The sequence below is a fragment of the Aythya ferina genome, assembly GCF_964211825.1.
Source record: "Aythya ferina genome assembly, chromosome: 1".
In the NCBI taxonomy this organism is placed as follows: domain Eukaryota; kingdom Metazoa; phylum Chordata; class Aves; order Anseriformes; family Anatidae; genus Aythya; species Aythya ferina.
This window is the reverse complement of record NC_140296.1, coordinates 156,369,428-156,394,334: the sequence shown is the minus strand read 5'-3', so window position 1 is coordinate 156,394,334 and position 24,907 is coordinate 156,369,428. Positions and strand designations below refer to the sequence as shown.

The following is a 24,907-nucleotide window of genomic DNA, read 5'->3' as shown; positions in this document are numbered from 1 at the left end:
TCTCCACAGGCAGGATCTCGGAATATTAACTCTCAACTTCACTACACTGAAAAGTTGCCTTCGGTAAGTGGGAAAGTTTGAGGAAAACAGCAGTTAAGTATTCACCAAGGATTTCAGCTTCAAAGCCAGTTGCAATCTTAATACTTTGGTGTCTTCTGCATATTAAAGATAATCATTCAGAAATGTGTGTCATCATTACCTATTTTTGTGGTAAACTGGAAGCCTATCAATGTACCTTATTATTATACAGTTACATATCCCCATACTCTTTGCTGCAAATTTCAGAATAATTTTAATCATCCTTTCTTCATGACTACATACACATATACCTTTGCTCCTCTTGTTAATATTCTTTTGATTCCTACTTTTTTTTTTTTTCACAGAATAAAAGGCATGTTGCCTGTTCCAAACAGCTCTTTATTTAAAAGATCAGTAAATAAGATACTAAAACACAACAACAACTGCAGTATACGGGTTATACAACTTCCCTAAGGGTTTGGTAGCACTCAAAAAATAACCAACTTATTTAATTCATGCAAGAATCATTAAGTAAATTGTTTCTAATATCTTCTCTGTAACTGAAGTAAAATCGGATATATTTAATCTCCATTTTTTGGAGAAAGATAATTGTTTTTTAGCCATAAGGATTACTCATTTAGTTAACTAAATTATTTTTACTTTCCAATAAAAGGCTTTACAATATTATGTTCTACAACACTTGTCTTTACATTTTTAAAAACATTACTGTTTTGGAAAAAAAATAATGGAGGAACCACACCATTCAGTTCAGACAAAATGATTCCCAAGTCATATTGCTCTATGGACAGCTTCCATTAAGAAAATAATTCACAATACAGTGCTTTGTTTGTGTGTGTGTGTGTGCACATTTATTTTAGGCCTTGAGTTAAATACTTCATGGAAAGAAATAATAAATATAATACATTATAAAATCTAAGATTATATTATCTGTTATGTGCTTGGATTTTTTTTTAATGATGAATCAGTAAAACCTCCAATAGTTTTGTTGTTGTTATTTGTTTTTTAATCTCCAATCTATCCTCAAGATCAAATTTGCTAGCATAAACGTGACAGCAGTTTTTCATTCACATACTATTAACACTTTGCTAAGCAGCTTAGATACTACATCAGGCTGTTGCCAGGCATTCATAGAAGAAACGTGTAGACTATCCAAGGAGCACCTTATGTAGATGTAAGAGAATCGTATCCTGCACAGCACTCCTACAGCTGAATTTCAAGAGTAAAACGGTTAAGAGGATTCTTATTAACTTTTATTTCTCTCAGTTGATCTTAGTGGCTTGAAAACAATGCTAGTTTAATACTGCATTGTATCTTTTGACTCAAAACAGCCTGGTATGCCTGGTATGCTAGGAGGTCAAATGAACAACTGCTATTCCTTCATAATTCAAGTGCAATTATCTGTAGTCCTACCTCTTCCCTCTGTAAGATGGGATCTGAGGAGTCTCCTGAGACAACAGCTGTACATGTGCACTCTCATCTACTTGGAAACAGCAAGTCTTAGTTGGGCAATTAGCAGCTTCTGAAGGCTTTATGTTTCTTAATATCTGACCTCTCTCCAAAACCTCCTGAATGCTTCCCATGCTGTTTCCCCATATTGCTACTTCAAAGGAGTCATTAATTTTAGCCAGCTGGAGGTTGCCTGCCAATGAGGTACTACAAAGCTTTTTCCAGCCCATTTGTTACCCATCCAGGTATCCTGAACCTGGCACATCAAAACTGATGATAGACATTTTATTTTGTGTGCATGTCTTAAAGTGCCACCTGCTAGATTCAAGAGATTGGATGAAAAAAAATCAAATTTCAGTAGCAATGAGAAAAGGCAATCAAATATGTTTTAGCTCTTATTGTTCTCAAAGCTTAAACATACGATTCAGATGCAACCTGGTAGTGCAGTAAAGGGAGGGCAATAAAAATATTTGGAAATCTATTATTACTTTATTTATATATGTTGGGATCCTTTATTCAACTTTGCAGATTTTGCAGCCTCATTCATGGCTTTTTATTTTATTTATTGATTTGTTGAGTTTTGCAGTTATTAAAATCTTATTTCCCAGGTTCTTACTGGACATCAGTGTCTCCCTCCACTTCCTTTGCTATCTGGATAGCAAGGTATGAGTTCTGCAGGTTTTCTGCAACTGTTGTTTTATGACTGCCTATAGTCAGCCTAATATTTGGGATGTGGGGAACATCAATGATCGGTCTGGAACCCTAGAGAATTTCAGGAGAACCTGCTCCTGGTTGTGCACTTCTACTTTCAAGTACAGTAGTAGCTTGCATCTTCAGTTTGATACTGTACAGCACAAACTGATAACTAATCTTGGGGAAAAAAATAAAGAACAAGGCCAAATTATCATGACTGTGATGTTTGTTACTTAAGAGTAGAGTATGATACACAGCTACAATCACACATCATAAAATTAAATCAATTGTCTATTTTCATAAGGAAACTCCAAACTTCATTCACTCTGTTTACAACACAGCCATTGAACTTTTACCTGAAACCTAAAACTAAGCTTAGACTGACAACAGACAGAAAACAACAGATTTTATAATATACCACAAATATGACTCAGGAAAGCTATTTTATCACCACAAATTTAACCTTGAGAAGAGTAACAATTACTTTTAAATGTTGTTTCTTCTAAAGAAGAGCTAAGAAATATATGATTTAGAGATGATAAATTATGTGCTTCTCTATGCTTAACTTTTCTTATTTAGGACATTTTTGAGACTACAGATTATAGCTATTCAAACGTATGTCATATCAAGTTAAATTTTAGTTAATTTAAATTCTACATTAGAAATAGCTAAGAGGTTTATGCAGTTGGTACACATGACAATATCCAATATCTGAGGAATACAAGAAATAATAAAGTTTCTAAATAACTGGTGTAATTATTCATCTATAAACTTCATATAAACATGATTGATGGACAATGTAGGAAAAAATGTTCTCTGTGGAGACAGAGAGCACATCTCTCTGTAATACACACCTGTCCACATCAAGAGGAATTTATTTAAGCCAAGGTAACAATCTGAGTTAATGTCTTCACACCAACATTTTTAAACTTAAATCAATTTTGAGGTACAGTGGGAAAAAAGCTGTCTGAATTTACAAATCTTTGCATATTGTGAGGGTCTCTTCTGCCTTGAAGTTCTTTCAGTGCTCATTGTTGCTGCAAATACAGCATGTTCTTCACAGGCAGTGCACAACTAGGGCCAAGGATCCCACTTAAAGAGTGGGCTAAATAGAGACAAACGTGCCTGCCTATTTATTATTATTATATATATATATTTTTAATGCATGCATCATCTGAAAAGGAGGGTTAAAGGAAGACTGAAATTCCATAGGAGTGAGATTAGCAGGAAACAGGAACAGTTAGAAGTCAAATGAGATTTCAAGAAAATAACGGGCCCCCAGACATTAAAACATCCTTTTACAGCTCTGTTTATCTGGCTTAATAATGTGTTTTCAGTGTGTTTTCTAACATTTTAATGCTGCTATATTTGCTTTTCACCAGTGAACAACAACCTGAAATACCAGCATTGACTTTACTGACCAGTTATGAATATTGTTTCCTCATTTAGTTAGGACTTCCTTTCACTCTGGATGACATTACTCTGACAGATCCCCGAACACCTCCATCAAATGCTAGGGAACATTTTAACGAGCTACCTTCTGTCGCACTATAAGATCTACCTCCTCCAGTGACACACAATAGCTGACCATGTGTGGATTGACACTGTGCTGGAAGTAAATGGGTTATTTTAAGCCATTTTCTGACAGTCAATCTAGATAATCTGTGCCTTGCAAAGAGCGAGCACAGAGTCAGAGTGTAATTTCCACTTGAAGGTAGGGTACTAGTTAAGGGTGGAATCCTTTAACGAACATTGAGATCCTCAAATGAAACACAGGTGTGTGCTTTTTTCTCTCAGATGACAACCACATAATTATATATTTTTTAAACTCTTACACTCTTAAAATGAATACACAGAGAAAAGTACCATGGCAAGATCTTTCCTTTCCTTTCCTTTCCTTTCCTTTCCTTTCCTTTCCTTTCCTTTCCTTTCCTTTCCTTTCCTTTCCTTTCCTTTCCTTTCCTTTCCTTTCCTTTCCTTTCCTTTCCTTTCCTTTCCTTTCCTTTCCTTTCCTTTCCTTTCCTTTCCTTTCCTTTCCTTCCTTCCCTTCCCTTCCCTTCCCTTCCCTTCCCTTCCCTTCCCTTCCCTTCCCTTCCCTTCCCTTCCCTTCCCTTCCCTTCCCTTCCCTTCCCTTCCCTTCCCTTCCCTTCCCTTCCCTTCCCTTCCCTTCCCTTCCCTTCCCTTCCCTTCCCTTCCCTTCCCTTCCCTTCCCTTCCCTTCCCTTCCCTTCCCTTCCCTTCCCTTCCCTTCCCTTCCCTTCCCTTCCCTTCCCTTCCCTTCCCTTTTTTCTTTTCCCCCATATATTACTTGCAGTGAATTTTTGAACAAACTCCATCAAACTCCATTCTGCTCTGTTATTTCAGATCAACAGCTAATTTAGAATGTAAGTTATCTATAATAGAACAGAGCCTGTAGGTTTTTGGAAAGAGCAGTGTTTCTCACTTAAGAGCACACTGTCTCCAGTTGAATTCTACAATTGTTTAACAAAAACAAACAAACAAAAAAGAAATTAATCTACTATAACCATATTTAAGTGAAGCTCTTAAACACATTAAGCATTTAAACCATTGAGGCCAAATGTGCTTAATTACTTTGCTCTGTTCGAATTATAATGATTATAGTAATTAGTGCATGCTCAGTTGTATCTTGTGAATGCATGCATTTAATGGCTATTTTATAAACTGGTAACATTTGCAGTGGGAAAAGGAAATAGAAGTAGCTTTAGTGTAGTGAAAATACATTTTACAGTAAAAAGATTAAAAATAAATAAAATTCTTGCCCATGTAACAAAGTTGGTATAACCGTTGGTAGCAGTGTATTTTTTCATGCTACTCATCCCTCTATATGTTTAATAGTAATTGTCAGAAAATATGACCTGTGACATGATTTGGTAATTCTCTGTGGGATTTTTGACATTTTTTGGAACATTTTGAAGAAATACCTCAAACAGAAAACAGGTAGGCTTCAAAAGCAATGTCTGTTCCCACTTTTTGTCTCCTTGTCCGAGCATCAAGCCTTCATAGGTCACAAACTCTTTCTCTATTTTAACTGTTGTTGTTTCCCCCAGTTCAAATGGTTTTCTTCCAGACTGGAATCCAGGAGCACTAATCCCTACATCTGATGTAGGGATTAGACACATGGAGCTCGGTAGTGTGTGAGTTTCAGGTGGTACTTGAGAATTTACCACTTGAAAATACTTTTTTTTTTTTTTTTTTTTTTTTCCATGATGGGAGCTTCCCATTGGCATTCCAAGACTATCTTCAGCTCCCCAAACTACCTGTTGTTATTGCAGAGTTGTAGAGGGAGGGAGCTTTGTAGAGGGAAATAGCTTTCAATAGTAAATGTAAGATGTTCTAATTTTAATTCCTCTTTTAAATATTTTTTCCCAAATTTCTCATATAACTGGATTAGTATAGTGACTTTTCCAGTAATACCACAGGAGCATGAATCATCTTTTACTTTTTTGTTTTTATTTTTTTCCTAAGCACTCATAAATTAGGTAAACACCATAAATTATTTTACTGATTTAATAAACTTTTTTCCTTATTTAATCAACATTACATGAGATTCTGAAGCATACCTGGCTTTGTTCTCAGTAGCATACTTTTGTTAAAGTCTCATTAATGCATTTTCTTAAATTATGGCAAGTGGCAAATCAGGAATCAAGAACTTAAATTCACTTACAAGCAGGCTGTTTTAAATATGAATTTTGAAATTGCCATTTAATATTTGACCATATTACCTTACTTAGACCTAATCTCTAATAATTTAAATTGGCCAATCTGTAAAATATTGCAGCAGTTCTGAATATTGTATTATATAAAAACTTGAAAGCATATATATGTTTGAGGTGTTCCAAGAACAAGTTTCCATAACACAAAACTGTTGAGATTCTCAGTCAGGTGTATGGACAATATCAATTTCCTTGGTGTATGTCAGTGTGCAAAATTAGGAAAAATACTGTATTGTTGGAAATATGTTGAAATCTCAGTAGTGTGCAATACATCATGCTTAGAAACTAGATTTATTTGCAAATGTACTGATCCAATTAATTTCAAGTAGGAAAAAATCACAATCAAGAAATAGCCATTGGAACCAACAACAACAACAAAAAAAGACACAGTTATGTTGTCATCTTGATGATTTTCCATAGTATATTTTCACACAAGTATAATTTTAGATCTAAATCAGATAACCATAACACACAGTTACCTATAAACTAAATACACATTGTTTTCCTCTGCTGTATCAGTAATATGAACTTCTCTTGAGTATGTATGGTCTTCTAGCTTTGTTCACATGTAGTTGCCTCTTCAGAATATAGGGATTTTTTCTTTTCATTATTTCCTTTTCTTGGCTTGAGTTCTCTAGATCATAAGCATCTTGTTGAAGTAACTGTAGGATGTCAGAAAACACAGAATGGTATCAGTGGTTTTTGGTAATGAAAATTATCAATTCCTTGAGAGCATTATAAGCCCCAAACTCAGATCTAACCTAGTATCAGGCTACTGATTTGGTGAATCCTATGGAAGTGATATTTAAATTCTGCTGAAACTAACGAGATCATTGGTTTTGACTAGAGAAAAGCTGATCCTTCTTCGACTAAATTTGACTTACAGCTTCCTAATGATTGCCACTTTATAATTTAACTGGAAGACCTCCTAAAAACCTCCTGAAACACTCCTTGCTGGTTTCACCTTTTGAGGAATATTTTTATCTCCAAATTCCTACAGTTAAAAAATCAAAATTTATGATGAGTAAGTAAGTATGAAATGAAATAAAGCTAAAATTTTATCAATCAAATATGTTATATAACTGTGTTTGAGTTTTACTTGGAGTTTTTTAGGTGTTTTCTTCAGATTAATTCTTGCTTTATCTATTAGGATTTCATTCATTTTCTTCTAACATTCTTCCATGGTCAAGTACAATCCTACTGATTATAGCTGATTGTGGCTGAAAGGAATTAAACTAAAAACATGTTTAGACCCACCTCAATATTTTCCTAAGCAATCAAACTCTGTTACTTAACTACTTAATAAGTAAGAGATCATCTAAATTCTGTTGATATCAGTGGAAAAGCTGGTTTCAACAGACTTTGGAATCAATCCTGGATGAGTAAGATCATAAGAACTTGTTTCATTGCATAAACTGTTTATTTCAAGCCTGCTCCCTCTGTCTCTATCCCTTCTTTTTCTATTATACTTTAAAAAAACTTATGCCGCTTAACAGTGTTCCAAAGCTGAAAGAGAAATACCCTTTTTTAATTTCACATTAGTGATTAGGAGTGGTGCTTCCCAACCACCACAAAAAGTGATGCAATTGTTATTGCAGGAGCTGTGATTAAGTTACAGGCTATTGCATGTGGTCAATGCTACGGTAGCTCTTTTTCAGCAAACAATGGAGTCCTCAGAAAACTGGTTCTCAGAGACTGCAGACTTTTGTATGGGCCATCCTAGCTGGTATGAAACATTGAGAATAAGCAAATATAGAGCTGTGATTCAGCAAGCAAAAGGGTATTAGGACTCAATCACACTGCCCATGTATCTGTAACAGCTGAAGAAACTTGGTTTTGCTGGAAAGTGGGTAGTGATACTACAAAAAATAACTTTTAATACAATATGTATCAGTGTTGTTAAGTGTTCTTCACGTGATCATTGCACTAAGGTACATATGACAGGTGGACTAAAAACAATCACTACTTAGGATTAGCAATCTTTAGGTGTGGGAGAACAGGAAAGCAGGATTCCCTTGATTCTGGTTTCCTAGCAATGGTAAGTCCAGAGTACCTAGTAAAATTACACGTATACATGGGAATGTGTCCATGTAGTTTGAATTCAGTTTGTCTCAGGGCCTTGAAAGGTTTTACAGAAACTCTGCCTACATTTAGTTATGCCTGAATAAATATACAGTTATTTCATGTGTGTTAAGCAGATTTTAATTTTTTGCTCTGGTTCACTGCCACTTGTTTGGTTGGTTCCCTGGAATGGCTATGAAGACTGGAGAAATTATGTAGTTAAGAATACTTCACATATGTGCATGCATCTTTATCCAAAACAGGCATCCAGCTCTTGAAAAACTGTATTAATTCACAACCCTTTCAGTAACAGGCATATTAGAGGTATTAGGTATTACAGAATATCATAAAGGTAGGGAAAGTTTAGACAATGTAACAAGAGTGATTTAAGCCAAGAACACACAAGGCTTGAAACGCATAGGGTATGGATTTTAAAAGATCACTGTGAAGACAAAGGGACCACAAAAGTGTAATAGGCATTGAAACTTGCATTTGTGACATTTTACCTCCCAATGCTGAAAGGCTCTGCTGTGGCAAACTTTCTGGAGTTGATATACTGTCAGCATTGCTTCCAAGCTGAAGCCATCCAGACCAGCAGGGAACTGTCTTCCTGAAATGAGATCTTCTTCATCTGCCTCTACTGTTTCCCCCACTTGGTTGTTCATGTTGTTGACAAGATTGCAGACATTTAACAGGGTCATTTTCCAGTAAGGAAGTTTTGCTCTGTTAATCTGAAAATACAAATGCCCTCTACTTAATGTAACCAAATATACAATTTTTGGTTTGTTTTGAGTAATGTGTGACATTCAAGCATTTTGGTAGGAACAAGTTTGTTTGTTTGAAGTCCTTTTCATCTGCCCAACTTTAATATAATAATTAGAGAGTGCAGAAGTTAGGACAACTCCTTTATTAAAAACACAAAGTCTGTTTCCCCACTGCCTTACCCTCAAGGTAGATATATGCGATGTTAAAGTAAACTGCTACCAAACCAGAATGGTAGCATTTCATAGTCATTATACACAGGTGCAAACAAAAACAGGAATAGAAATTAATATAATATAAATTCATAGGTGTAAGTCAGGACAATGAGTCAGGACTGCTGGATAAATTCCCAGTGCCAGATTCCAAGCCGAATGCTTGTGGTTAACTAGAAACTCCTCCCCAGTTCAGAACAAATACCAGTCATTTCAAAATTCCCCAAGAAAAGGACAGAGCCCCTGCTTCAAGGCAAGCTGTCTAATGAGGCTGGATCTGATGTTACGGAATTTGTAAGCCCCAGGATTTTTGGATACTCGAGAGTTATGATGAACATGAGAGATGTTAAACATTTGTTAAAGGTGGAGCAAAGATGAAATAGAGTTGTGCAAACAAAGTATTCCTGATTTTGTGGCTGGACTGAAAAACTGAGACCAACTGTTTTTGGGTGGTTCTTAATGAACCATTTCAGAGTTGTTACAGAAAGACAAAAATAAACAGAAATTTCACCATGGTTTGTGACAATTTTTGCTTAATCCAATACTTTACATTATTTAGGAGCTATTTATCTTTTAAAACCTTTAAAAACATATAAGAAAAAACATTTTTACTTTCTATTAATATTTTTTTCAAGCAACTGTGGTAGTAGTTTTCTTTAGCTTTGATTATCAATGGAAAAAAAATAGAGTGAAAAAAATAATGCCTACCTCACTCACCGCTGTTTTCTTTGCCACTTTCTTTCTCACACTATTAATTATTTCTTCCAAATTGTATTTCTCGTATTGATGGGTATTAGTTTACTACTTACTGAGACTAGTTTCCTTCAACTGGAACTGGTGACATAGCAATCTCCAATCAAAAGCCAAAGAGTAAATTTCTGTTTATTACTGGCAAGGGTTTCCTTGCTGAGTACATTAAAATTACACTGTACTAATGAACTAAAATGTAGTTTCTTTTCCTGGATGTACCAAATTAAATACGGTTATTGCATTAATACAGACATTGCTTTTTACTAACCAACAGCATTAACTGAGAGTGTGAATGCAGTTCTTACCTAGTTGAACATTTGGTAATCACACAACCTGTTGTTTCTTCAAATCAATTTCCTAACGAAGAGGTATTATATGTAATATTTGTGCACATTTGCTACTATTTTTTGAGAGAAAAGAAAAATACAGAGAAGTGAGCAAGAAACAAGAAAGGCTCTCATCACCAGTATCATTAGTTGAAAAATACCCTTTTGTCTTTAATCATTACTTCAGTATATATCCGATATACACATGCATTTCAGAATAACAGTAATTTAGTCCTTTGATACAACTGCTGTGTTCTTAGCTTCCTGACATGTCTCAGAAAACAAGCAGTATTTTGTTCTGAGGATAAGAAGAAAACAAATCCCAAATTTTATTCAGAAGGTTCTGCATTGTTTCAGCTCATCTGCTGTCCCATTCAGGTGCTCCATTCCAGAAATTTGTCTGTTTAATTATTTGAAAAGATGTGGCAGGTTCAAAACAAACTTAACCTCTTTACAGAATGCCTAATTTAATTAACAATAGTTAAATTAGCAAAAAGAGCAAGTGTGCACTGCAATTTCAAAATCTTTGGTCTGTTTTAAAATATTTGTGAAATGCAAAACCATGGAGCTTTTCATACTAAACGAGGTGACTTTTCCAATACAATTCTTTCTCTTGGGTATATGAAAGAAATATGAACTATTTAAATTGCAATGAAGAATTAAATCTAGGGACAGTGCTATGTGAGCAAGTGAGAATTTTAAGTTGAAACCAAGTTCAATGAATGGGATTGAAAAAGAAAAGAAATGGGGAAATACATTATGCCTTCTTGAATAATTTTTAATAACTTTTGATTACAAGATTCTATTTTATGTTACCTTGATGCATGTCTTTGTTTAAAAGAATGCTTCTCTCTATTAGTAAAATACTTAAATTGCAGCCTCCATTAGATGCAATTGGTCTTAGCTGCTACTTATGAGGTTAGGGGAAAATAGTCTTGCAGTTCTGTCTGTAACCATACTTTGTTGGTCAAAAGAGTCTAATTCTCAATAATACCATGCATATATCTCTTCAAAGTATTTTTTTACTTGAGTACACATGCTTCTGACTTACACTCCTGCAGACCCACACAATAAAGCATTAAGAACATTTTTATTTTTTTTAACTGAACTTGGAGCTCTCTAGGTCATGTCCACTCACTGAACAAAGCAGCCATGTTACTTTTCTAATACACTCCACTATTACAGCAAGCATTAACAACCACACAGCTTTGTTTTATAGGTTATGGAAAATCTCTGAGATGGGTATTCTGGAGGAAAAGAAAAAAAAAGGCAAAAATAGTTTTAGATGACTGTAACACAGATGTTCAGGTACACTTCCAGTGTGTGATGTATTTTCCACACAGCTCTAAGCAATAGCAACTATAGTTGCTCAAGATATGTTTTGCTATAACACCTCCACGAGAGATCAAAGAACTCATATCTGTCAAGAAGGAACACATTTTTTGGAAGATTAACTTGAAAAAAATAATCTGGGAGGGATCTGAGAGGCTGCTGAATGAATCAGTATTTAAAAATTATTAATGCTGAAGAATTCATGAAGTGAATATTATATACACATTTCCATTGTTGAACACGCATCTGAAATATGACTCTGATATATGAGAGTCATATCTCCCACACCTTTTTACATCTTGAGAAGTTGAAAGTGAAGTTAAAATTGACTATGAAACTGAAATGCGCTTGAGAATATTTTCTTCTTGACAACGGTCTTTTCCTATGAAAAACTACAGAGAATCCCAAGTTATAATACATCTGATATATTTTTCTTTCTGTTTCTGGTTGAATGACGACCCAATACAATTTATTTAATATAACTTATTGTTGCTGTTTTGTAATTAATACCTCCTAAGTGTTAAATAATAATTAAAAAGTTCATTTCTGTTTGTTGTTTGTTTGTTTTAATATTCTTTATCTAGTGAAAGGAGGTGAAAAACAGATTCATAACCAAATAAACCTCAAGACATCAAAAATATAGGTAAAAACTTGGACTTCACTTACAGAATTCCTGAAGTATTATAAGGCTGAGAACAGAAGGCTTTTTGTGGTGCTTTTTCATAGAATCATAGGATCATACACTAGTTTGGATTGGAAGGAACCTTAAACAGCATCTAGTTCCAATCCCTGTTGGGAGGTTGGAACCCCCTGGCTTCCATTAGACCAGGTTGCCCAATCTGGCCTTGAACATTTCCAGGGATAAGGCATTCACAGCTTTTTCAGGTAACCTGCTCCAATGCCTCACCACACTCTGAGTAAAGAATTTCTTCCTTATCTAATCTAAGCCTACCTTCTTTTAGTTTAAAAACATTACCCCTTGTCCTATCACTACACTCCATGACAGAGTCCCTCTCCCGCTTTCCCACTTTTCCCTTTGGGTACTGAAAGGCTGCTATAAAAAAGAAAACTCTTCTCCAGGGAGACCTCATAGCAGCCTTTTTTTTCCTGGTATACTTCCTTGTTGTTAGTTTTGTTTCATTAAATCCTCTACATAGAGTAAAGCGGGGATTTTCCTTGTTTTCATCAATGTTAACAGGAGTGTGCAGGTATCTCTCAGCATGCTGCTGAAGTCATGCAAAAGTATCAGTAGTACAAACTGTATTGGCTCAACAGGTCTGCACTGTCTACATAGGTGCTTCAAGGGTTCCTCTTCAGAACAGTAGTTGAATTTTGTTCAGTATGTATCAATAGAAATTATAATAAAAATGTTCTTTCTTTAAGTAGATAATTTATTGAGTTCCGTTACAGCCAAAGTTCTTCCATGATATACACCGATGCCTTTAAATGTAATGATTTGTAAGCAGAGTCAGGAAGTCAACAACTCCTAGGCAGCTGTAGCCTCATCTGCCTCTGACAAAGGTTAAACTTTCTGGCATATACTGTCAGAATAGGCATCCAAGAAACGTAAGAAGCTCAGAGGGTCCAAGATTTCAAAAAATTAACGTAAGTGGGGATCACAACATTATATTCTAGTGATAAGTTATTCAAAGAAACACTTTTCTTCCTTTCTTTTTATTGAACTGATATCATCTCAATCTTGTTTGAGTTAAGGACATTCTTCATGTAAATGCTGGTTTCATCAGAACATTTAAGGAGGAGGAATGGAGCTATCTTTTTGATACACTACGCAGTCAGCAGGTAATTTCATACTTGTAACACCGCAGGTTGTGTAGTGTTACTAAATCTTGCAAAGGGCTCTTTGGATTTTATCTTAGAAAAGAGATATGCATGTATAAAGCATTTTAGGGACTTGTTTGATCCCTTTATCTTCTTTGAGGTGTAACAGCAGAGAAAGACAAACTGTATTAAATTTTGAAGACAGTTCAAAATAAGCATGTATGTATTTCCTTTAAAAAAAAAAAATATTGTAGAAGTATTTAGCATATGGATGAATGGCAAAAAAGGCCAGCAGGCACTGGACAACAGTCTGCAGAACCAAACCATGTGGTAAAAAGCTTTTTTCCATATTTTTGGATAGACTATTAGTCTTAATACCATTAATACCAATACAAGTACCTATTTAGGAAGAACTTTTCTGTGACATACTAGAACTATAAGTACTAATCCACTTTACTGCATTTTTAGATCTGAGTTTTCATAAACACTGTCTTTTTATTTATCGTTATTTTCCCCTCCATGTTAGTGGGGAGAACCACTAAATCTATTTAAGTTGTCTGAATTTCCCTTGTTGTTGCTAACCAAGTCAGTGTCAAAGATGATTAATACAATTCAATAGTAATTGCCCTCAACTGGAACTTGATCTCAAGCAAAAACCAAGTCAGTTATCATATATACCATCATAAAATTTGGCTTTCCTATTAGAACCATACCTCTGTTGTAGACTAAAAACTAGCAGAAACAGATAGGGAAAAAAAAAAAAAGTCATTTTACTATTGAACGGAATAGTAGTCTATCTCTTGTAGAAGAAGTTTTATAGACATTTTAGCGGTTCTACGATTCCTTACTTTGATGTCAAAGGACATCATGTTAAATGAATTAAAGGATTATTTAAATGGTATAATCTAGAATTAAAACGGTGTCTCTGCCATATGTCTACTGTTTCTGTCTACTTCAGGTGTCACTTGTCTTATATGTTATACATATATATACCACAAGGAGATCAAATACATGATTTAAAAAAACATGTAATAGTGTATAATATACATCTTCATATTATAAAACTGGTGTACTATATTTGGGCATTTTTAGTTACTTGAGATTGTGTTACTTGAGCATGCTGAGAGAGAAGATGGCAGTGAAAGTTAGGATCACAATTCCACTACAACCAGTAACCAAAATACCAACAACTGCAGGGTTTTCTCCCAGGACACATTATGGTTTGGCACACAGAGAAAGAACTATTTTTGTCAGCCTCCTACATTTAAAATTGTCTCTGAAAAATAATCTGCATTAATTCTTTCTTTACCTTAGAGAAGCAAGTGGCAAACAGGTTTATTTGGAATCTACCATGCCAGTAAAGAACGTGGGAATTTAAGAATTGCTAGACCAGATCCGAACAATGTACTTTCTAGCCTCATTTCTCATTCTAGCAAGGACTACTGTGAAAAATCTCACACAACCAAATGCAGTAAATACTGTATTGCAGGCAGGCTTTCTCCTTAACATTTGACTAGTCATTAGCTTATGAATCCTTATTTTAAAATTTTCATGAAAGTCTCATTTTATTTTCCACTGAAATCAAGCTGCACTTGAACTTCATGAGAAACAAGAGTTAAATCACTCAACCTTAAGCCTGTAACACTCATTTCAGAGTTTGTTCTTCAGTATGTTGCTGAAGAAATATTAGACATCTGTATTTTTTAAATCATAAGAGTGTTGCAAAAGTGCTTGTCTATCAGCCCGTTCAATACATATGTGCAACACTTGCTGCTTCACCTATGTCAGTATGAGCTTGGAACATAACTTTTTTCTATTTGTATTAAATAACATGTACATCACTCAGTCTGGCCGCTTGTCAAGGAAATGTCATTTACCAGATTAATAGTTTCATAGTCATCTCCCCGTGTTCTTGTACTAACACTACGATGAAATTCCTAAACTAAGATCAGCATATGCATTAACAGCTTTTGCTTCATGACTGTCTTAATTTTATATGCATATAGAAAAAAGTTCTGCATAAAAAAATCTCACTTGCAGATTTGACTAAAGGTTAATTTAGCTTTCAGCATACATAATCTTGTTGGAAACACATTTCCTCTTATAAATTTATGTCTCTACACATAACACACTTCTGACAGTTTAATGAAAGTAACAGTGCTAAAACTGAGGAACATTTTTTGTGTCACATCAACACCTTTAAATTTCCTTTGAACTGAGAAAATCTTGCACCAAAGTGATGTCTAGCACTAAACTTTTAGGTCCAGACCACAGGTTATTACTTTGTGTAAAGACTTCTAGGTTTGTAATGAGAATTCATTTGCTCCATAGCCATCAACTAAAAGAGAAAAAATAATTACCTTTGATGTATACATATTGGTCAATAAATCTGCTTCTAATGCTTTCATTTCCTCTTCTGAATCTGGGAATAAATCAGTAACATATGTTTATTATTTCATTATAAATCAGGACATCTGAATTCAGAAAATCGTATTTAGATATTTCAATTAGTTTTGGAAGAAAATAAAAACTGTAATAGAAGTACAGCAAAGTGGTCTAAAGGGACTGTGATGAGCCTTTAGGTAATAGTAACATTATTTTGAAATGGATACTCATAACATTTTAAAGCAGGGTCAAGCTTATTGAAATGCAAATGAAGGGATTATTAATGAAAGGATTCATTAATCTCAGTTCACTGGTCAACAACCATTCCATTAAACAGAACTGCTGCCATATCCTCATTCAAAATCTGTATGATTTTCATAATCACTATTTGTCACCTCTTCTAACCTTGGAAGATACTGGATATTTATTTTCAAATAATACTTCCCTAAGTAGCAAGTAAGAATTTAGATCAATGACAACTGAGCTACTTGACAAAATTTAGCCTCAATTATTCTTGGTTAAATCAAGAGTATTTTTATTGATATAAGGGAACTGAGCAAGACCAGCATTTGTGATACAAGCTCTTTTGATAATGCATACTCCAAATGAAAGTATTCTAACCAAAATTCTTAGAATTTTCTTTACTAATATAATTGACTTTTAATAGCTCAGTGGTCTTGCAAGACTTGATTTGGTCAAGAGAGTAAACACTGCTGTAGAAAGAGAAAACAGTCAAAAACTTTTCTGCTTTATGCTCTACAGAACCACAAGGAAGAACTGTTGCCTTGAAAATGAAGCAGCAATCACAGCTCAATTATGAGATATATACAGAAATCAAGTGAAACAAATTTCCACATGCCTTTTAGGTTCCACAGAATACCAGCAGTCGCAAGCCAAACAATACAATTACATAGATTTAAAACCAAACTACACAGATATTTATTCCATATAAAACTGAGGCATAAACCATGCCTCAGTTTTATTAAAACGATACATGTTATCAGCATGTAATACCCTACCATAGAATCTGTGGATAGATTCTACTTAAGCCTGAATTTCAGGCATCATCACCATTATCTTACTACTGTCTACAAAACATAGGATCATAAGAAACATTTTATGCGTGTGTGTGCTTGTCTGTGATAGATTTCTGCTAGCACAGGAAGTCAACTATCACAATGCTCTTAAAAATTGATCTTGATCAGTCTTAGTAACAAGATGACCCACCCCTGACCACATTTCTTCTTTGGGAAGTTCTTCCAAACTATCAAACTATTCACATTCTTCTAATTTCAAGCCTAATTTATTTCTAATTAAAATTTTATTCACAGCTCACATATATGCTCCTTCACTATACATGCTGCCTCTAATTTTTATCCATCCCATGTGGGTTTTAAGAATGTTCATAACCCTTCCCTACTTAGATCTTCAAGGTATTTTTGTATGGTGACCATCAAACAAATGCAGGGTCACTGTGCCTCTACAATGCCCCTACTTTAGTCTTTCAGACATAAGCCATTCATTCCCCTGGAAACACCATAGACACTTCACTGAAAGCCTATGCTCATAGCCATTACACTGTCTCTGATCTACGTAATAGCCACCTGTTCCCTAAGTCATCAGTGACCCTCCTCTGTGCCTGATATGATCTCAACACAGCACAGCACAAACTAGATCAGGGATCCTACTACTTCACTACCTTAATGTTTTCCAGTTGCTAAAGAATGTTTCAGACACATTTTTGGATTTTTCTTGTCTTTCATGGCTGAAAAACCTTATTATCTTGTAATAAGAGTAAGGTCAGATAGCATGATCAAGTCCTATGTCTCCTCACACATTTCCAACAGCCATGGTTCTGTCAAAAGGAGATTGCAATGGAAACTTATTATTTCCTAATCTATTACACTTTGCACAGTAGTACTTCTTCCCATTTTTATTATCCAGGTCATCAAAAATTCCTATGCATTATAACAGTTTTCCTCTGTAGTCGTGCTCACATTCACCTTTGTGTTACTAGCTCAATGCATTCATTCATTCCTCTTTTTGCATTGAAGTTGTTATCAAAACTATTGAGTAAAACTGGTTAGTAGTACTGCAGCAACTCACTAGCAATTTCTCTCTAGCCTAATACCTTACAGAACAACTTATTGTCATTGTTACCTAATCTTTTAACAGCTTCACCTGTAGCTGAAGGTCTTTCTGCTGGAAGCAAAAGATCACCACAGCTGAATTTCTACTAATGATAGCAGCAGCTCCTGCAAGTGGGTGAACAGTACAGGTGTGACAGCATTGTGATTTGTTGTGTGCTGAGTTATATCAGCTGAGAGCAATAAAATAACTTGCATCTGGTCAGCACTCTGGCTTTTAAAGGCCATATAGAATAAAAGGGTGTTTCCACACTGTCAAGGGTAGAAGACAGATGCAGAAGTGGAAAGCTGCACTGAATAGATAGGTATCAAACATTTTGATAGAGAAAAGAACTTTAGAGGACATTATTTAAGAGACTGTTGCTAGAGTGAAGAATGAAACAAAGGTTGGAGGAGGAAAAGGGGGTGCACCCAGATAATTCAGGAGTGAAAGAGACAGATGAGGAGTAAAAGCATAAAAAGAGCAGATGCTCTGAGAGCAAAGAATAAAAAAACTTATTACATGTTGTTGTCCAAATCTAAGGAAGATCCACACTATTTGTTGTCTTTTTAATTATTCATTTATTATTGATAGGAAATATAGCTTCTATTCATGTATCTACGTTCTATAGAAATAGTTACATTCTACAGGAAGATACGTTCCCCTGATGGCAGATATTTTCAAAGCGAAATTAAAACTAAAGATCATTTTCTTTGTGACATAGTTGTCCGTATCAGTAAAAATTGATTTGGCCTTCCATGCAAGCTTCTCTATGACATTTCTTTTAAATTTAATTTCAGTTTTTCCAGCAAATGAAATATGTTAGTTACATATACGACTTCATTTATTTTTGTATGCACCTCTTATAATTTCCACTGAAATCTTTAGCTTTACTGGGCTTATGAATTCTATACTGCCTCACTGAAAATACTATTAATGCCTTTGCTTAAAAAGCTTTAGATATATGGGAAGAAAGTAATAAATATTAAGTCCTGTCACTAAGATCATCAACTCTCTAAAATACACAAAACAATAATGATTAAGTTGTGTCAAAATACAGATATTAAGTATGTTACATTTTTCTTCTCTGGGGAAATGCAAATTGGTAACTTGCATCCAAAGAAGGGAATTCTGAGTCTTCCTGAACACTGAAGCTCAAAAATAAAGCCATTTGTAAATTTACTCTTTACATTCTGTGGACTTACAGATGATGGTCATTTGCAAGTTAGAGTGAAAAAACCTATTCTGCCCCATATCTGTGGCTGTACACCTGTTTTTTTGTTGTTTTGTTTTTTTCACAAAAGCAGGGGACCTAAATGGCACAGCTATGTCATTTTCCAAATGAGAAGGCAGTGCATTTTCATATACGGCCCTTTTTTTTGTGTTTCTAAAGTAACTGATCATGGAAAAGAAATGCACTTACATTTAACTTCCTATTGTGTGATCAACATCTTTGTGACCAGCAGTTTTTGTCATCATTTTGGTACAGTTACTAGCTTTTTTTTTTTTCCTCCAGAATCTTAAAATTGTACTTCAGCTACTAAAAAGTGACTACAATGGATATGTAGTCATGTTGATTTGGACTATGGGAGATATTAATACATGTTGCAGAAAATACAGTATATATGATAGTTTGGTAATACATTGTATTCAGCAAAAATCAAATGAGGCAGCATAATTAAGTGGACAGTCTACACCGGCGTGTGTTTCTCAATGACTACTCTACACTAACAACCACGGCAGTGATGCTGTGGGGCGCAACGTCTTACAGGAAGGGAGAAAGTTAGGAGAGTGACAGAAAATACGATGCTGGCCAGACCCTGTTACCGGGGCAGCTCATGGGCGCCTGAAGTTCATCCACCTCGTCGCGTCCGATCCCGCTGGAGGGGGCAGGCGCGCCTAGGGGCCGGCTGCTGCCAGGGGCCAGGGAGGCTCCGTGTTCGGGCGCGGCGGGGACTTACCTAAGCAGAGGCTGCAGGAGGCTAAGGCCAGAAGCACCACGCACACCAGCTGGGTTCTCATCCTTGTCGCGCCACTCTCTAGAAAGTAAAGTCCATAAATCCTGGGGAGAGACGGAGAGAGAGACAGACAGACACAGAGAGAGAGCCACTCCGCGCCCTCGGTAGCGTGCTGGCGGGCGGCCGCAGGCACTAGACAGGGAACCCGGACCCTTCCCCAACTATATAAGCCGCGGGGTGATGTCACGGCGGTGCCGCCATCGCCTCCCTCCTCCTCTTCCTCCTCCTCCTCCTCCCCCTCCTTTCCCCTCTTCCCCCCCGCTCCTGCTGCCCCCTCCCCGCCGCTCCGCGCCCGGCGGCTCTGACGCCAGTGCCCGCCTGACGCACGCGGAGCCCCGCGGGGCGCGCAGCGGGGCGCGCAGCAGCCCCGCCAAGCACCCCCACACCCCCAGCGCCGCCCGAGCGCGCTTGTCCCGGCTGCGAGCTGTCCCCTGAGCTCGGAAAGCCCCCAGACACATGCATTATGTATATTCATCGTTAATGAAAAGAAAGTTTCCGCGGTAGCTCAGACACCTGCCCGCGCTGGGTGCTGAGCCTCGTGCGGCCGGCGTTTGGCGTGCTGTTTTAGCCCTTTTAGCTTGCCCCGAAGCGAGGGCGGGACCCGCACGCCCGGCAGGGCAGCGGGCACGGCGGCAGGAAACATGAATTCCATGTGTGAAAAAGAGAGAAAGACAACGGGAAAGTCACTTGCTACAGCTTTTTCATAGATACGCAGGAAATGCGCGTCTCGCCCAACACGGCGAGGATCGCTATCCGTTCTGAAGAGTAAACCGAGAGCTATTATTTGAAGAGAGTAAGCGCTCCTACAAGAAGTTTCTTCTACGGTTTATTTTTGTGCTTGAATTTTGGTTCGTTTTTTCTTCTTGAATTTTATAATACTGGTAAGACATCTGAGAATGTCATGCCAGTATTGTAAAATAGTGGAAGGAAGTATTGTAAAATACTTAACAGTATTGTAAAATACCAGTATTGTAAAATACTGGCAAGACATCTAAGGAGCTGACGGACCCCTAAAGCACGTAGGGGACACAAAGGGCTCCGCGGCAGGCGGTGCGGCCGCGGAGCGCTGGCGGCGCTGCCCCGGGAGGGGGCGCCATGGCAGCGGGCAGCGCCGTGGGGCGCCCGGCGGCTGGCGCCGGGCATCTGTCGCGGGCTGTCCCCCTGCACCTCAGCGGCCCGGCAGCTAAACAAGCAAATTCCCACGGAAATCTCCTGAAGTAGGGGGTAGGGCAGGCTAATCTTTAAGGTGTGAGTGTGTAACTGTAAAGCTGAAGATTCGCGTCAGCCTCCATAGTGCTACTGCTTTTAGTGTGACTTTTCTCGAATACAGACAAATGCTCCATCTGTTGAATGCAGATAGTACAATGTGATACACATACCACACATAGCAGAAACACGCTCTGGTAGATTTCTGCTAGAGTGAATGTTCTCCGCACTGCAGAAAGCTTCCTTTAAAATACAAAGAACAGTGATGGTTGCTGCTGTCTTACTCTACCCTTTGTGCCTGCCTCTGCCACTGAAAAGATGCTGCAGAAATAGAAAACCTGCAGAAATTTCAAATCCCTTTTACATGGAACACCTGGTGAGAAAAGTTCAATTAACTGAATTCCTTCTTTCCTGAATAAACTTTTGCAGCAGAACTAAACTTATATTTGGAGGTTGTTTTGCTTTATGGTCACATAAATACATACAAAAAATACAGCCGAGTGCATTCTAGTAGTATTAGCTGTTTTAAGAGCCCAGACTTGCATACTGCTCCGAACACATCTTTCTTCCCTACTAAGATGGGAAAGAGAGGAAATGAGAAAAGGAAAAGAGAAGGAAGGGAGGGAGGGAGGGAGGGAGGAAGGAAGGAAGGAAGGAAGGAAGGAAGGAAGGAAGGAAGGAAGGAAGGAAGGAAGGAAGGAAGGAAGGAAGGAAGGAAGGAAGGAAGGAAGGAAGGAAGGAAGGAAGGAAGGAAGGAATGCATTTATCATGGTGTATGGGCTATGTTAGTCTGCCAGAATTTCAGCTATAACTCATCTGTGTTAGCACAGAGGTTAGATTAGATGGCCACTCATGCTCCCCTCCAGTCCCATTTTCTGTTATTTCCATGATGTAGAAAGACCAATCTGCAGTTGATTTTACTCTGTGGGTGTTCTGCAGTTCAGAAGCCTCTGTGAATGAGAATCATATTTCATAGATATTTTCTAGTGCCTACTCTCTGTCACAGATTTCTTCAATAGTGTAATTGCCCATATTCTTATGTAACTGGAATTTATAAGAATGACGTTTTATTTTTTTCCTCAGGAAGAGAGTAATTGCCAGTTTCCCTGCCATTAAAAAATGATGACCACCTAATTGCTTTTATTATTATTGTTATTTATTTATTTATTTTAATCTTGGTATTCTAATATTAGTAATTTCAAGAGGATGCATGTATAATATGTTTTGGGCCACAACCTTTTTTCATCATTGCTGTTTTCACCTGCTTGGTTGTTGTTGGTGGTGGTTTTTTTTTTGTTTGTTTTGTTTTGTTTTGTTTTGTTTTTTGTTTGTTTGGTTGGTTGGTTGGTTGGTTGGTTGTTTTTTTGTTGTTGTTTTTTTTTTTTTCCTAAGAAATGTAAAAGCAGAAATTTCACTGTTAAAAATCTTTCTCAAACATTGAATGTTCTCACATATTATCTTCAAATCCTCTGAATTAAGCACAACTGAGTTCAGACTTTTTTTTTTAATTATTTTTTTTCTCTCAGTAGAACTGAACTGTCCTCTGTTTCCCAGATATTCCCTTACTTACTCTTTCTACGTTTCCTACATCTGTAGTTTCTTCTAATTCCCTGTTTAGACTTGCATATTAGGATTTTTAACTATTTAAAAAATTAATTCCTTAAATCATCTTGACTTCACCAAGTCATCATTATACCACATTTTCCAAGATGAGAATGATTTCTCTTGTGAATGTGCATCAAAAAAACTTCTATAAGGAAAAAAAAATCTCAAATCTCTTTCTCTCCACCTTTCTTTTTAAATATTTCTCTGCTAGAGAAAACATTTATAACTCTTCATTAGTGTCAGTCAACTTGGGAATCTCAGTTTATCTTTACTTGCCCTCAACATGTGATTTAAACAGCCTGTCCAGGCCCATAAATCATTTCCATTCACAACCGTGAGGCATCGGAAGGTAATGAAACAGTCAGTCAAATGGCAGGTTCATGAAAGCACAGATACATAAATCTATGTTTACCTCGACACTGAAACATAAAACTACCATCTCAACATATGGATATCACAAAAGCTATAATCACCAAACTGAAGGAGAAAAGCATTCTGCTGATGATCCTGCAATAGAAGGTACTGGAACACAATAAGGAACAGTCTGGTTAGAATTCTTATGCCTTGGGAACAGAAATAAAAGTGAGAATGAATATGCAATTCAAGTGCAAATCAAGAGAAATGCAATTCAAGATGTTCAAATTTTGTCATTAAATATATTAATTTGTTTGATTTTTTTTTTGGGGGGGGGGGCGGGGGCATTTTTTTTTTTTTTTTTTTTTTTTACCCAAACCATAAAAGTATGTGTTTTAGAAGGAGGAGGATTCTGAAGGAAGTCAGCAAGACAATATTTCAAACAACAAACTGGTTCAAGATGCTAACTCAGTATCTCAACTTTGAATTTAGTTGTAGCAATTTCAGCTGCTTTGCCCCTATGACAGTTTGTTTATCAGCATTTCAGGTTATTAATGCTTGATAGAAAACTGATGACATTAATTTCTGTTATGTCAGCTCAAAAGACAATAAGCTCAAGCAAAACAGCAGGACAGAAGCATATTGAAAACACATTTAAAGTATAAAGCTGACACCGCAGATGAATTTCTCAGGTATTGTGAGTCCTCAGTGCCTCTTTCTCTGTCTCAAAATATATCTAGGGTGTTTTGGTTTCGTTTGGTTTGGTTTGTTCGTCAGGAAAGTGATGCTCAAGTGCTGTGTTCATCTGGTAAAAATTCTAAAATCCTGGAGACCAGCTGTGTTGCTGATGATAACAGGAAAACAACAACAACAACAACAAAGTAAGGGAAAAATACCGATTAACATGGTGAATCATTCCTAAGTAAGTAAAAGATTAAGCATTTTGCCTACTTTGCCTACTTTGCCTACTTGCCTACTTGCCTACTTTAAACCCAATCTCCTTTAGCCATCCTGTGATATGATTTTAGAAAATTGTGAGGTTGTACACTTTAAGGAAAACTTGAAAATCTAACTGAATGATATTCAAGAATTTACTGTTGTATAAAACTAAACAAAACCATAAGTAGCCACATTATTAGCTGAATCCAATGTTTATATATATATATATATACATAGTGTGCAGCAAATCTACACCACATTTTCAAGGAGCTGCAAATCAGCAGAAACTTCCTGGACTTCTAAAGGCTAGGAAGGTATTTATGATTTAAAGATCTGGACCCTGTAAATGTGAAAGTGGCATTCTATATAGCCTCTACAGATGAGAACTAAATGTACTAATTTTTTCTTGATGCTTTCACTCTTCAAAGCATATACCCCAGAGGATCAAGATTCTCAAATCACAGAATATTTTAAGTTTCTTCTCAATAGAATGATCTGAAGTACCATTTTTTCTTTTGAATATTTTTTTTTTCTTTAAAGCCATTATATTTTGGGGATAACAAGATTCCATAACCCTTCTCCTGACAAAATAGAACCTGTTTCTATTATTGTAAAGCAAATACAGCATATACACATACACATATACAATTAAAACAGAGTTCAGTTAAAACAAAATTGTAAACCTTTCTCATATATATGTGTAGATGTATAATTGTTTTAGTAAAATTCGTTTTGGATAAAATAAGCCAGAAGAAAACTATCTTCCCATCTTCCCTCGTACTCCTTCTTTCTTTTTATCTTCTTCTTTTATTTATTTATTTAATTAATTGTTTATTTATTTATTTATTTATTTATTTAACTAGTATCCTAGTAAACAATCCTAGAATCCTACTAGAATCCTAGCAAACAGTGCAGTTTAGAAGTGCCACCACAGTGTGTCATGGGAGTTATGCTTTGGACACCTCCTGCTTACTTTCACCTCTCAGCAGTGCATTCCCAGGACAGACTGCATCTTCCTCATTTCTCTGATTACACATTTTCTCCAAATACCTAAGTTAATCAATTTTTCATTTGTCTCCAGTGAGCTATGAATATTTTAATTTAAGTTTCAGGATGTAATATATAGAATGGATATGGCTG

The 24,907-nt window shown here is 36.3% G+C and overlaps 1 protein-coding gene across 1 annotated transcript; it reads right to left on the bottom strand.

Annotated features, from left to right (window-relative positions):
• Positions 1 to 6,183: 6,183 nt before the first annotated feature.
• NTS (neurotensin) lies at positions 6,184 to 19,892 on the bottom strand. Its single transcript, XM_084507455.1, has 4 exons — positions 19,607 to 19,892; positions 15,494 to 15,555; positions 8,479 to 8,703; positions 6,184 to 6,573 (listed from the first exon to the last, which is right to left on the bottom strand). Exons 1-4 carry the CDS (start codon positions 19,665 to 19,667, stop codon positions 6,427 to 6,429), a joined length of 495 nt encoding a protein of 164 aa, XP_084363581.1. The 5' UTR covers positions 19,668 to 19,892; the 3' UTR covers positions 6,184 to 6,426.
• Positions 19,893 to 24,907: the final 5,015 nt, after the last annotated feature.